The sequence below is a fragment of the Buteo buteo genome, chromosome 26, assembly GCF_964188355.1.
Source record: "Buteo buteo chromosome 26, bButBut1.hap1.1, whole genome shotgun sequence".
NCBI classification, from domain to species: Eukaryota; Metazoa; Chordata; class Aves; order Accipitriformes; family Accipitridae; genus Buteo; species Buteo buteo.
Window position 1 is genome coordinate 5594355 of NC_134196.1, and position 13645 is coordinate 5607999.

General features: G+C 41.1%; 1 protein-coding gene across 1 annotated transcript in view; it reads left to right on the top strand.

The window, feature by feature from the left end:
- Positions 1-13645, top strand: part of DCN (decorin) — a 39620-nt gene that overhangs the window by 3550 nt on the left and 22425 nt on the right. The window contains exon 2 of the mRNA XM_075058150.1: positions 737-969. Within this exon, the coding sequence (XP_074914251.1) occupies positions 765-969 (205 nt within the window). The 5' untranslated portion in view covers positions 737-764. The remainder of the gene's footprint in view (positions 1-736; positions 970-13645) is intronic.

Genomic DNA, 13645 nt, shown 5'->3' on the forward strand with positions numbered 1-13645 from the left:
AAATGCTTATGCAGTGCAAAGCAGAGGATTTTCAGGGTGCATTGTTTATATTGTAAAAACCCCTAGCCAAAACTTTGGAAAGAAAGCCAAGAACGTCCAGTATAACACAACATTGTATTCCATTTTATTGTGGTGTTTAAACCAGGAAAGAAGTATAGCTCATTTAAACAACTAAAGATCTTCCCCTCTCTCCCCACCCTGTCACTAGATCCTACTCTTTCTCAGTCAGTTTTACTAGGCTATAATTTAAAACACACAGCAAGCTGGCACTTTAAAAAAATATTTCTCAAGACATGAAATACTGCATTACAGTGAGTTTGGGAACCTCAGGTTCGTCCCCAGGGGACAAACTCATTGCTATGAAACAAATGCTAATGAAATCAAATAGACTGTTATTTTGGCAGAAAACAGACACATGGAAAATGTGGCTTATTGTTTTGACTGTTTTGCATAACAAAGTTGACAGTGCTGCCTGTTCCTAATAAATATTACTCTAAATATGCAAACAGATGTGTTTACAGTTGCCTTTAAACTGCTCTGTTAAAAAAAAAAAACCTGCTATTGACAAGCAGTTACCAGACTCCTATCACATAACTGTCCTATTTTCACAATTCATTTTCATTTATTGAAAGGAACAGTTATGCAATTGGTGGATATGCTGGACCTCCTTCAGCAGGAACTGTGCAGCTATGGGAAACTGATACTTTTGTTGTAAATCTCCTGCTTTGATCTCTAGGTTCTGCCCAGAGTCGATGAACTAAACCATGAGGCTGGCTCTTCTCTTCGTCCTGCTGCTGCCAGCATGCTTGGCCAAGCCGTTCCACCAGCAGGGCCTCTTTGACTTTATGCTGGAGGATGAAGGGTCGGCCGATATGGCTCCAACGGACGATCCCGTCATATCTGGAGTTGGACCAGTGTGCCCCTTCCGCTGCCAATGCCATCTTCGCGTGGTGCAGTGCTCTGACCTAGGTAAGCCCAAGAGTATCTTCATAGGGTATATACTTACATTCTAGCCATGGGTTTGCAGCTGAGATGGTGAGGCTGCTCCGCGTGGCTGCTCCGCAACGGTTTTTTTTTGTCAAAGAAATATGCTACAGCTGCTGTTAACTAGAATGTACTATATGGAGTAAGCCATAAAGCCCTGACAAGACGGACATTTGTTGTGACCACGAAGAATGTTTGATTTTTTAATGTGTATTTTGTGCATGTACATTTCATTTGTTCTTTGAAAGACCCCAGATTTCTGTTGCAGAGAAAGTAACTTTTCAAGGCTATTCCTTCAAATGTATATTAAATAAATTCAGTGAGGTCAGATGTGGGGATGGAAACATTTTAAAAGGTTCTAAATTGCATGGTCCAAGCTCCAACACCCTTAATCATACTGTCTAGTACCTCAACATAGAAATCATCCCATTTCCATTGGAATACATGAGCATGGAATAACCAACCCTGAATCATATATGCTGGAACCAGCTCTTTGGAGGAAAGAGCTTGGAAACACTCCAAAACAATGAACACATTTTGGAGCTCCTTATTAAATATCTTTCTTAGACACTGTTCAAGCTGAAACCATGAGAACCTTTCTCACAAACTCCCCTTACTCCCTCACGTACAAGGGCTTGTCTGCACAGTCAGACCAGCAGGATGTGAAGCCATGCCTGCCATCACTGTATTTGACTTTCCCATGCAGAAATCTTAAGTAATGAAGCTGACTTCAGTGAGACTGCTCTTGGTTTAAGCCAGTATTATTCAGTCTAAGCCAGTGTGCAGTGCAGAAAATCAATTAAAGTTGGTTTTGCTCACAAGGAAATTAGGCAATTTATTCAGTGGACAGACAAATAACTTCTCTTATGATTTTACAGAGTTTGGTTGTTTTTTTCTTAAAAAAGTCTTCTTTCATCTGTTTAAATGTATAGCTGGGTGTTTCTCTTTTCCTATGGTATAGCATTGGCTTTGATAATTACTGTAAATCATGGCACAAATCCACCAATTAGAACCTGGGTCTCATTGTGGTGGGTGTCGTGTAATTACGGAAAGGAGGGGGGAACATTAGTTACATCCCTAGAAACTTCTGTGAATTTATTAAAGCAAGCCACATAATTACGCAACAGATATGTTTGGCAAAGGCCCAGTGAACAATGCAAGCCAAGTTGCACAAATGAGCACGGACTAATGTAGCCATGCATTCATAAAGCTTTCACAGTACTGTCCCTGTTGAAAGATATTTTCTTTTTTTTACCATTTAGGTACCAGATAATAGCAAACATGGGGTGGGAAGTGGGGAGGAGGTTGCCCCACATGCCATGAAGGTCTTAGGTTTTATTGTTGTTACACTGGCTAATGCTGATGGAATTCAAGTTATTTTGGGAACTTGTCCCCAGTCTGCTTCAATTCTGCAGAACGTAAGGAGCTTTCAGTTGGTAAAAAAGTAGAGATATTCACACAGGGACCCTTTGTTGCTGCACTTGCTGCCATGTTCGTTCAGTTCTCCTCCACAAACACGCCATTTCCAAAGGGTTGCACTACAGTCCGCTGCCTACAGTCGCTTCTGGGTTAATAGAGCCCCGTCCTGACAAGGACACTCAGAAATACAGCAATTAAGGCCCCAGGTCTGTGTTTCCCAGATAATTTGGAGAGGGGTGATAAGAAAGAGATACATTCTGAGCTTGCTTTAAGCCCACATGCTGCAGATACAGCACCAAAAAGATTTGGAAGCAGCTGGGCTGATAACATCCAGCCTCTGGGCCCGAAGGGAGAGAGAACTCCCTGGGCTTCAAATACGCAGCCCTGGAAAATGGATAATATTTCCCTGGCAGAGCTCAAGGAAGTAATAATCACTCAGAGCTCCCCAGCCCCGGCATGAAGTTTCATCCTTGTCGCGTGTGGCTACGACAGCCCCCGACGGGTCAAGGCCCGAGGCGGAGGCCCACCAGGCCGCAGGTCCCATGGCCGCCGCAGCCAGCAGGGCCAGGCCTGCTCGCAGGGAAACCTGCAGTCCGCTCGCCTCTCTTCTGCCCTCGAGTCCGTTTCTGTGTGGCTCAGACTCGGACAAGGTCAGATTTATCTACTGGCTTGAGGGAAGACGGCGGCTGGCCCCGAGAGCTCAAAATTTTGTTGCAGAGTTGGCCCTGAGAGCTCAAAATTTTGTTGCAAACTATGGAGGTCGTGCCAGGACGACCTAGCGTGCCGCTGTGCTGTGGGATGACGGCCACTCAGGGCATGACGATGGGGAAGGCAACGTGCACGCAGGAACCATGAAACCAGCAACGACGGTTCCACCTCCCCGCTAACCACCGCTCCTCGCCTCTAAAGCTCCGGGCGTTTCCGACCCAACCAAATTAGCTACCTCCCTCCCTCAAAATTATCGAATTTAGTCATCTAGTCCCACGGGTGCTAATTGAAGAAAAACTGCAGGCAATAACAAGACTCGTCCCAGGGATATATTAAGAGCTTACTAAATTAAGTCCTACAAAGGAAAGTTGAAATCTGGATCAGGATCTTTCTTCTACTCGCTCTCTGCCATGGAAGGAGGGCTACTTAGGGAGAGGTGTCCTCTTCCTCAGAATGCTTCTTTTTTGTGCCCAAAGGGGCATTTGCTATTTGTAAACTCTGACTTTGTAAGGAAAAAAACAACTGTCTGACACAGAGTTAGTGAATAAACCACAGGAGAACTATCACAACCAGGGACCAGAGATCAGGTTCGCCCCTTGTCTCATGAGCACTGGATGGGAATAATAAAAAAAAATAAAACCCAAATTCAATAAAAACAGTGAAAAAAATGCCCAGTGGTCCAATTACACTCTTGTCAGCTGAATTTTTGCATTCCTGTACTTTTAAGCTTCAGTCACATCTTCCTAAGAACATACCTCCAAATTAATTTATTTTGCCTCCAAGCCAAGAGCTGATTTAGCAGGAAGGAGAACGCCGTCTTCTCACACCCTGAAGAAGAATTCTCTCCGAGCTGCTGTTACTGACAGATCGAGAGCAGAGCCCCATATGCCTACCTTATATGAGATGTATTACCTTTGTGCAACCGGCTCAAGGTTCTCACCATGGAAAGCCACCGCAGTATCATTATAAAAGCGCTGCCTTTCTGAATCTGCCTCCTGTTACTAAAAGGGAGCCACCACTTTTTAATCATGCCTCAGTATAAGGCACTTCTATGCTATAGCCAGACTTTCCATAGAAATAACAAACACCTTCCTTATTAGCACGCACTACAGGTGGGGAGTAGCTGATATAGATGGTCAGAGGCAGCTCTTCGTGTTTTAAAATAATAAATACAGGGAAGATGTGCAGTCCGTTGGCCAGGCAAACATGCCTCGTAAAAGCCCTAGCAAGGATTAATCATTCCGTTTAAAGTCTTATCCTCCCAAAGGGAGTCTCAAGAAAAGGTTCCTCCCAGAGCGCCCTGGTAGGCAGGAGGACACGTGTGATTACTCAGCCCTGCAGCGGATGCAGAATGCTCTATAAGCGCATTCAGAGGTGGTGGTTAGAGCTTTATTTCACCTTCAGATACGTCTGGCAGCCCCTTACGAAGTGAGCAGTGTCCGTGTTCTGCGGGATGCAATGAGATCGCCTTCCTTGGAGACTTCACAGGATGTAGGGGTGTCCCTCCAGCCCTCTTGCCGTGAGCATCCATGGAGGCTTTGTGGTCTCCAAAAGGTGTGCGAGAGATGGATGTCAGTAATCAAGGTTCAAGCAGTATTACAGCTTAAACTGGAATTTCACTCACAGCTCAGCAATACAGGGTTTTTCCAGCTGTAAAGAAGGGGATATTAAGGCTCGGCATGGGTGTCGGAGTGTGTGTTTGAAAAGCACTTTGAGGTCAGTGGGTAAAAAGCTCACAGATATGTCAAAGACTATTCCAGGGATCTGGTAACATAAGGCAATTTATCTAAACACATACAGTGTCTAAACTGTATTAACTGATGGCTCTTCAACACCTGAACCATGGTAATGTGACAACAGCTAATCTATCTGTTGACAAAAGATGATTTATCTCATTGTATAAAATCTTCCAGAAAGATCTGAACACCCATTTTCTGATCATGACTCCTTTTGGGAACCTCATCTCCCACCATAAAGGAAATTATCTCCTTTGGGATATACCTGGATTTGAACTTCTATTGTCAGCATAATATCTTTTTAAACAAAAATAAGATGCACCTCATTGGTGATCAGTCTCAGTCATTTTATGAGTTCAAGAAAACAGATAGGATTACTTACTATTTTGTACTTAGCTTTAAAATCCCTGCCACTATTTGAATGTTTACCAACCTTTCAAAAACCTAATTTTTAAAGCTAAATGTTTAGCTCAAAACCTTACAGGTTTCTAAAGAGGTAATAAGAGAAAGCATGAATCCTTAAATGGTGAGACATTAACAAATTTAATTTTTAAATAAAAAAGTTTTTGTTAATTTACACTGTAATTGCTGAGCCTTTAGGACAAGTTATTCCATGTTCTATGCATCTTTTTCCTTCTAACAATAAGGACTAGAGACTTATTCCTTTCACGTTTAATAGAAGCCGAGGCTCTCATGAAATCCCCTGACTTTGGGGAACTGGATCATTTAACAAAAATATTATCAATAAAAATGGAACCATGAAATCTGGAAAGCATATTGTCACTTATACTGAGAGTAGCTCCTGCATCACAATACCATGGCCTTAAAACTGAAGACTAAATGCCTTTTTGGACAACATTCTTTAGCCAAACATAACTTACACTGTCATCAGACAAAAGCCATTGGGCTTTTCACATGCTATCTGGGTGAACTGTAATACTCTAACATGTTGGAGATCAGACTAGAGGATCTATATGAAATATTACAGGTATTATCTGTAATATAGGAGTCACCTCAGGCGATGTTAGCTGTCTAAGAGTCATCTGGGCTCCTTTCACAGCCACGGGGAGAGTTAGGCAGCTGCCCCATGGGGAAGTTCATCCAGTCTAAGGTGGATGTCTGTGACAGAAAGGATACCTCACTCTTGGAGAATTAAACTGCCAACACAGGGCCTCAATGACTCCTCGAGGCTATACAACTTCCTTTCAGATTAATGTATGTATGATAGAATTAAAACATGGAAAAAATAAACTCAGATTACCAACATTATTTTGTAATAAATTTGCCATGGGTTATTAAAATTTTTGTATATATTCAGCTTAGATAATTTTTTGGGGGATGCCTTGGAAGTTAAAGAAAGCGTGAATTAAAGCCCTGTACTCAATACATCCTGAAAAATTATTAAGTCAAGAACCCAATAATTAGAAAACACTCTTGAAAAGTTGTCAAGAAAAAAATATTTTGGCCTGGATGCAGACTGCTTTATATCAACAAAAAGTCATTAGCTTTTGCCAGTGTAACAGTAAAAGACAGGCCTTGTTGTAGTGCTCCAGTTCCAGTTCCAGTTGATAAACATGATTCTAGGCGAAAATTAATCCACTCTAAATACATCCCTTCTTTATTAGCTGCTTACTCCAAGGTAACAGTTACCAACTCTGTATGTTTTCTTTTTGTTTGTTTGTTTGTTTGTTTAGATTTGTTTGCTTGTTTCAGACAAGGAAATGCCATTTAAGAAAGCTTAGTGGCAGGAATGGAAATCCTGACTGCCAAGTCCAAGTGATACAAGAAGTGACTGTTTTCTGGTTTGCACTGTGACAAGGGCTTATTTCTAAAATTTCCCAATGCACAAATAAATAGCTAATAGATAGCTAGTAAAATGTGAGTCAACTGTTATAAGTCATAGCAGGTGATTACAGTGCTTAAAACTTAAATAATCACTGCTGACACCTACTAGTGTTATGGACATCTATAGTATGTGCATTATGTTCTTAACACCTTTAGAGGGTGTATTACTTGGTAAGACATAACTATTTAAAAACCATCCATGTTTTCACAACATAAAGCCTGTGCTGCTCAACTGTGAAAGGTTCCCAGCCAAGTCTTAGGAAGAGCTAAAGAGACCAAAGGCTCCTTCCCAATGTTCCCTGAGAACCCACTGCCACCAGGGAGGATACCTAGGAATTTGGGTCCTATGTGAAGCGATCAAAGATAACAGTAAAGAAACACCAATATTAGCCTCCAGCTACTCAGGGAATTTCTGCTCACAGTGTCCAGTTACCATGGTATTTAGAAAAGATTCCAGTTTTAAGCAGATGTTCAAAACACCTCTCTCTAACCCAGATTTGAGAGTATTCCCTCCTTATCAACTCTGGACTCACTGGTCTGTATTTTGCTTTACCCACGTCCTGGATCTGTCATGTGATTAAGAGGAAGTGGGCCAAAAGATGATGATATGGTTACAGAAAAAAAAGAGTATTTTTCTGAATATGCTTTTATCTTTTCCTAAAGTTCAAATCTAAGAATATATTCTTCAAAATGCATCACAATTTTTTTTAAACTTATTTCTCCTGCTTTACATGCCTGCCCTGACAAAAAATACTGACAAATGCTGGAATTCTAGGTCTCTTCAGTTGGATTATATTGAACAGCTCATTCACACAGAACATTATTGTCCTTTATACTTTGAAAGCAATGTAAATAGATGGAGTAGAACTTGGTCATTGGCTTCTCTGCAAGGAAAGAGATGGAAACAATGAACACAGACACAAAGGGACCTTCAGACCAAGGACCATGCCCGCGTGGGTTTTTTTGGAGGGGTGGAGGGTACTGAGTTGTAGTTTTCAACTTATGGGACCAATTATGGGACTTGAACAGCTCTGTACAAATGACCCTGTTGTTAGCAGGGTTACATTTGCTATACAGGCAACTCTACTGCAAACTTCTTAGGCAGTCAATAGGGAATGAAGAAGGTAAAAAGCAGTATTTAAAGAATTTGTGTGCTCTCTGCATGCATGCTCTTAAGTGAGAGGGCACTGAGGAGAGCATCCCATACCAGCTTTGTGTTTGTTTCCTGGGATCTGTTTAGAGTGCTTTGAGTTGCTACAAAAATCTGTTAAGGAGAGGATGCTTGCAGTTTTAATTTCAATAAGAAAAGGAATGCAATAAATACTCACATTTAAAAAAGCAGTGAAAACAAGAAACATTTTCCGCCCACTTAATTTCATGCAACTTTAGGGATTTAATGGCAAAACAACAAATGGACAGAATATTTATAGAAATGCTACAGCATTTAAAACATGTGCAAGTGTAAACGGGGCTACAGTCTGGTTCTGTAATACATCAGCAGCACAATAGAAATGTGCGATAGGTCATCCCAGAACCAGTTTCTGCTTGCACCTCCTGCACCACTGAAAATGTGAAAGCCTAGGACGACCTCAGTTTCTATGCTGGAGTGCATGTTTTCCCTTCTACTGCTCCAGTGTGGGCCTCAGAAACCAAACAGGCTCTCAATGAATTCCTGTTTTAGGGTGACATGGAAGAAGAGTGCTTGTAGTGGTGCAATAACCAAACTCTTTGCTGAATATCTCTACCTAAGAGGTGTAGGAGCAAAGGCGTGAGTTGCCAAAGAGGACTAAAAAGTTTTGTTACCATTTAGCTCTGATGCTATTTCTTCCTGTAAGTTCAGTTAGGTCTTCAGCTTTGATTTCCACACTTTCAGATTGGGAAGATTGTACTGGTCCTTTACCACTGGGAAGTAAGAATGGGAAAGGAAAGGTGAACAGTGCTAATCAAGTTTGTATACTAGCAGCAGCCCAGAAAAGAAAAGAAGGGATAGTACGAACATGAAAGGGAAAATCTTGCTTTTTCAAGGGAAGCTATAACAGAAATGATTAAAAAAGGAGATGTAGAGAAAGTTTCAGATTCAGGAAAGGAAAAAGGAAGAAGGAACTTAAGAATTGAATGAAAATCTTACTGTTTTCAGGGTTAGGGGGCAAAATTTATTTTCTTTTCTTTATTCTTTCACTCTATGGCAGAGAGTTTACATCCTCTGGGCTGGAGATGACTGCTACAGTGATAGCTGACCAGGGAAAGGTCTATCACTAAATGACTAACAAAATAAATAAGTAACTAATCAAAAATATCTGAGTTACAAGGGTATATATACAACATCATCTAGTAGAAAGAGGAAACTAACAGATCTGCAGACTCCCCAGTTCAGTCAGGAAATTGTCTCCCAACATTTATTTAAATGTTATTCACTATGTCCAGACACAGTCACAGCAGCTCCTCCCATTGTTTGCTTGCATGAAAGTAGATGGAAAACTATCTTACAACATTTACAAAAATTGGCCATGTTATGTTTAGAAGTACCAGAAATAACCAGGAACATATCTCTGCCCTCAGGTCATAATAAAACTAGGGCTGTGCAATGACCGTGTGGTCAGAACAGGAAGGGGTAAGTTTACTTGAAACCAGAGAAGATCCCCCCCCAATGACTCTTTATGGCTACAACATTATGTTAGTGCTAATTCTGGTAAATCCCAAAGTAAAGATTGAGGGAGCTATCCTTAAATTCTCATCTGTTGCCTGCTGCTTAAACTGCAAACCAGGCAAACATTAAATTATATTACTCCAAAGGATCATTCAAAATGTAATCTGTTAGATAATGCTCACTTTTCTGAGTCACTGAAATACTCTCTTCTGACTACTGTAAAATGCTTGTAAGAAATAAATGTTTCACCTTAATGCATGAGTACTCATAGATAGGACATCTGCATTGCATCCACTTTGACTAAAGCCATTATGCACATGGTGCTGGCAGATTGCATGAATCACACAGGACAGTTGCTGTTCCCTGATGGGATGTTTTACGTCTGTAACCATGACAGTGGGAAATGTGAAGCTGGCAATTCTAGGAGTTCAGAAAACTCATAATATTTGATTTTTTTTAACTTAATATGTTAATCCCTGAAGTCTCATGATTATCTCCGAAGTCTCATGATTATTTCAGAATATTTTTCTGCCTTTCTAAAATACTTCAGTTCTTCCTGAGAAGGCATATACCTTCCAGACATTTGAAATTAAAAGTCAGTTAGAAAAAACACAGAAATAGAAGTTGCTTGATTTTTAGTTTGAAGAATATATCATTACTCTTAGGTATTAGCTTTTGGAGCCAGGAGGCTGAATCTATCTGTACCAAAAATGTGACTAGCACTGAAAAATAATTCATAACATCTGTAGTTTGCAATATCCGTTATACTTTGAAATATGTGTTCACTACATGGAGTGGGTGGAAATGGAAAAGAGCAGTTAAAGCAATGCATTCATTTTTAAACCTTTGCTAGGGCCTTTATAATTATTAGTAGAATCGTAATGGAGAATTATGCATTTGATCATAATGTGTGAATTTGTTTCTATTTTTCTGTGTTCCTCCCTTTGTTCTGGGACGCAATGTTGTAAATGTTTGGAAAAAAATGCAGTGTACTAACTTGTCAGTAGCTCTACCTTTGTAAGAGGCTGCCTCAGCAGGGGATGGAGCTCTTTTTCTTCTTCCTTCCTATGGCAAAGGTCAGCGGTATACAAAAATAATAATCAGTGATAAAAATAAGTCCAAAATGGATCTTAATGGAAAATGAGTCTTACAGACTGAAAAGCAGAAAAAAAGTCTGACAAATGGTTGTGAATCACCTGTAAGGAGATGTATTTTAAGTCTCCTGCATTCCAATGGACACTGCTTTTTTATATCTCTTAGAAAAAAAATATTACTGCTAATTTCACAGCAAGTGAGGGGAAGGTGGAGAACAAACTTTTACTTTGAAAATGGGAGAAAGAAGGAGTCTGTGGATACTTCCTTGTAGAGAAAGACAATTGTTATTTTATGGATTGTGGGTTGCAAATAATAAAACTACCCCTTTTTGCAAATCCCACACAATAGAAGACAAATTCCCAGTAAATACTGAAGCAGATAGCCTGGGAAAGCATCAATGACCTTGTCTGAGTCCAAACATTCAAAGCTGTGTTAGGGTCCTTGCCATCCTTTCAGAAAGCAATTCTTGAGTCCTGTGATTTTCTGTGACCGAGGACCCTGACCCCCTAAATTTGCTGTTCGCCTCCTTTGCCCCAGAGTCCACTCAGGGCATTACGAAGGGTATTGACCCCCGGGGAGGGCTGCTGCCCGTCAGTGGGATGAGCAGGGGAGAGCACACAGCAGCGTGCACAGGCAGCTGCTGGAGAGGCTGCCTCCGCCGGGAGAGAATCACGGTTGGGAATTACATGTAGCTCAGCCCAAATTCCTCAGCTGGCAGCAGCTGTTTGTGGAAACTGAAGGAGTCTTGAAAAGAGCCCCATTTTATGGCCCCTGTGATAATAATCGTGAGTGTTGCAATGTAATAACACGTGTATCTGAGCTACAGCGTTCAGATGTCTCTCTGCCTTTTGGCCCCTTCTCTCCAGCTGGGGAAGGGAAGGATTACTCAGAGGAAAAAGCCCCATCCCTGCTTGTTGTAAAATGGATAGGTGGAGGAAAAAAACCCCGAAACCACCCCCCAAAACCAAACAAAAAAATCAAAACACAAGCTCTGTTGTGTTGTTAAAGTTGTTTATAATTGGCACTGTTCACATATTTGTTATTTTGACTATGTGGTCTCAGTGTTGCAAGGATGCAATTCTCAGGGATGTGTCCTCGTCTCTGGGCTACAGACTCAGACTCCCATTTGCTTAGTCTCCCTTGCTGGCCCCATAAATCTTGCATTCCTTTTCTGCATAGTCGTATGGCTTCAGCAGAAACATGGCTCCGGGCCAAGTTGCAGACTAACTTGTGGCTCTCACTTCTGAGAAACTGGAGCAGTGGACTGAAACCCCTTCTTAGCGAGGAGGCTTCAGAAGCCACCCTTCGCCTTTTGTGGGTGAAACAATTCCACGGCCACTTGATCACAGCAGGTTATTCCCTCAGCTGCAAAGTAATAAAGCCTGCCTTGTATATCAAACCCCCTAACGTCCCTTAGTCCTCAGACTATTCCCAAATCCTTGCTACATCTCCTACACCTGTTTGGCTGGCTTAATGGCAGCATACGCTAGTTGGGCTGGTGCAGTGATACACAGGAGATGGCTAGGTACTGATTGCTGCTCTCTCAGGGACTGCACAAGGGCTGAATATACCAGCCTTGGCTCTTCTCTGCCTAATTTCTGGTCTCATAAAATCTCCAGACCCATCAGCCTTCTGTCCTCTCCAGGAGGTGAGGCAATCCCAGCTAAACAGCCAGATGCTGTAATTTGCTTAAGAATTTAGGAGAAAAAAAACTACACCCCACATTGACAGGATCCCACAGAGGCAAGCCTGATTTCTGCAAAGTTACCTTCTTCTCCATCCTCCCACTAAGGAGGGATTCTTGGTCCTGTTACCCTCTCCCCACCGAACATCTTCTAGGTGACCGTAGATGAGCCTTTCTGTGCTCCCAAAAGTGACTGTGGGCCCCTGTTGTCGGCGTGAAAGAAATCCGTTGATGATCCAGCTCTGCTGGATTTCAGGGAATACATTCTGATTGTGTTTGTTATTCCAAAAATCTGTGGTGTAGTGACTAGTGTAAGACCAAGTTAGGAAAACTTCTGCCAGGGATAATAAAAGTTCAGCTGATCCTGACTAACAAAAGGAAATATTTCAAGCTTACTTAGACACACTTTTTTTTTTTCATTTTGTAGTTCTATGGCATATTCTGTTCTTTATGTGTTTTCATATGCATGCATTTTTACACACATACATGTACACTGGTGGCAATAGTTGAATGCTACAGATTGATAATGTAGAACAGAAGAAACTTTCTACTTATAGAAATCTGCAGAGAATAATACAGATCTGACCTGTGCTGCAGGAAATGATGGCTGTTCAGCTTCTATAAGGAAATCATTATTTCTCCCAAAGAAATATTTTAGTGCAAATCGAAATGGTCTTTATGACTAAGGATACATGAACTGACTTATTAGATCCCTTATATTTCCAGAATCTTTAGGCTCTGAATTTCAGTGTAAACAAGGATTTTGGAAGGGTAGAGCTGTACCATTTCTACTTATTTGTGAAAAAGTAGAATTTTAAAAAATGTATTTACCAACTTAAATAATAACTAACTTAGTTTTATTCAACCAAAATAAATAAAGACATATGTCTTTTCAATTTAACATACAGTGGGAAAGGAAGAAGAATCTAAGTTTTTAATCAGTTATAAGTTAATCTTAGGAACCAGAGGCCTGAAATATTTCCAAGGAACTGAATACCAAACTGTGTAGCACTGATTATTCACATAAAAAGTCAGACTGCTATGAGAGATTTTCCTATGGCTTTTTAAGAAGCAAGCTTTAAGGTATAAAAAATCACAGCCAAGAGCTGGAATACTTGCGTAAACTGTTCCTAAAATGATTGAAAGGTGACTCAATTGGCACTTTCCAACACCATTTCCCCTTTCAGTTGGTATTACATAAATTTCACTGGAAGGCATTTGTAGGAGGACATGCAGTCATACTGTACAACAGGGCTTCAGAAGTGTAGGGGCATCACTTGAGTTTCTCAGAAATGAGTAGTAAGGACAGCCCACAGTTCCCCTTTAAACTTCTCGGTCTCCCAGACACAGAAATTCTGTTCCAGGAGCCAAGAGCCATTTCAGCTTCTAGCAGGATTACGATTTTCTTGATTCGGTTCAAATTCTGCCATGCTGTCATGTTAGTTCAGGCTGCCCCATTCATCAGAACTGGCTGTCTAGTGACCTGTCCTGACCAGAAAGGTTTGAAGGTTTGCTCTCCAGGCAGGG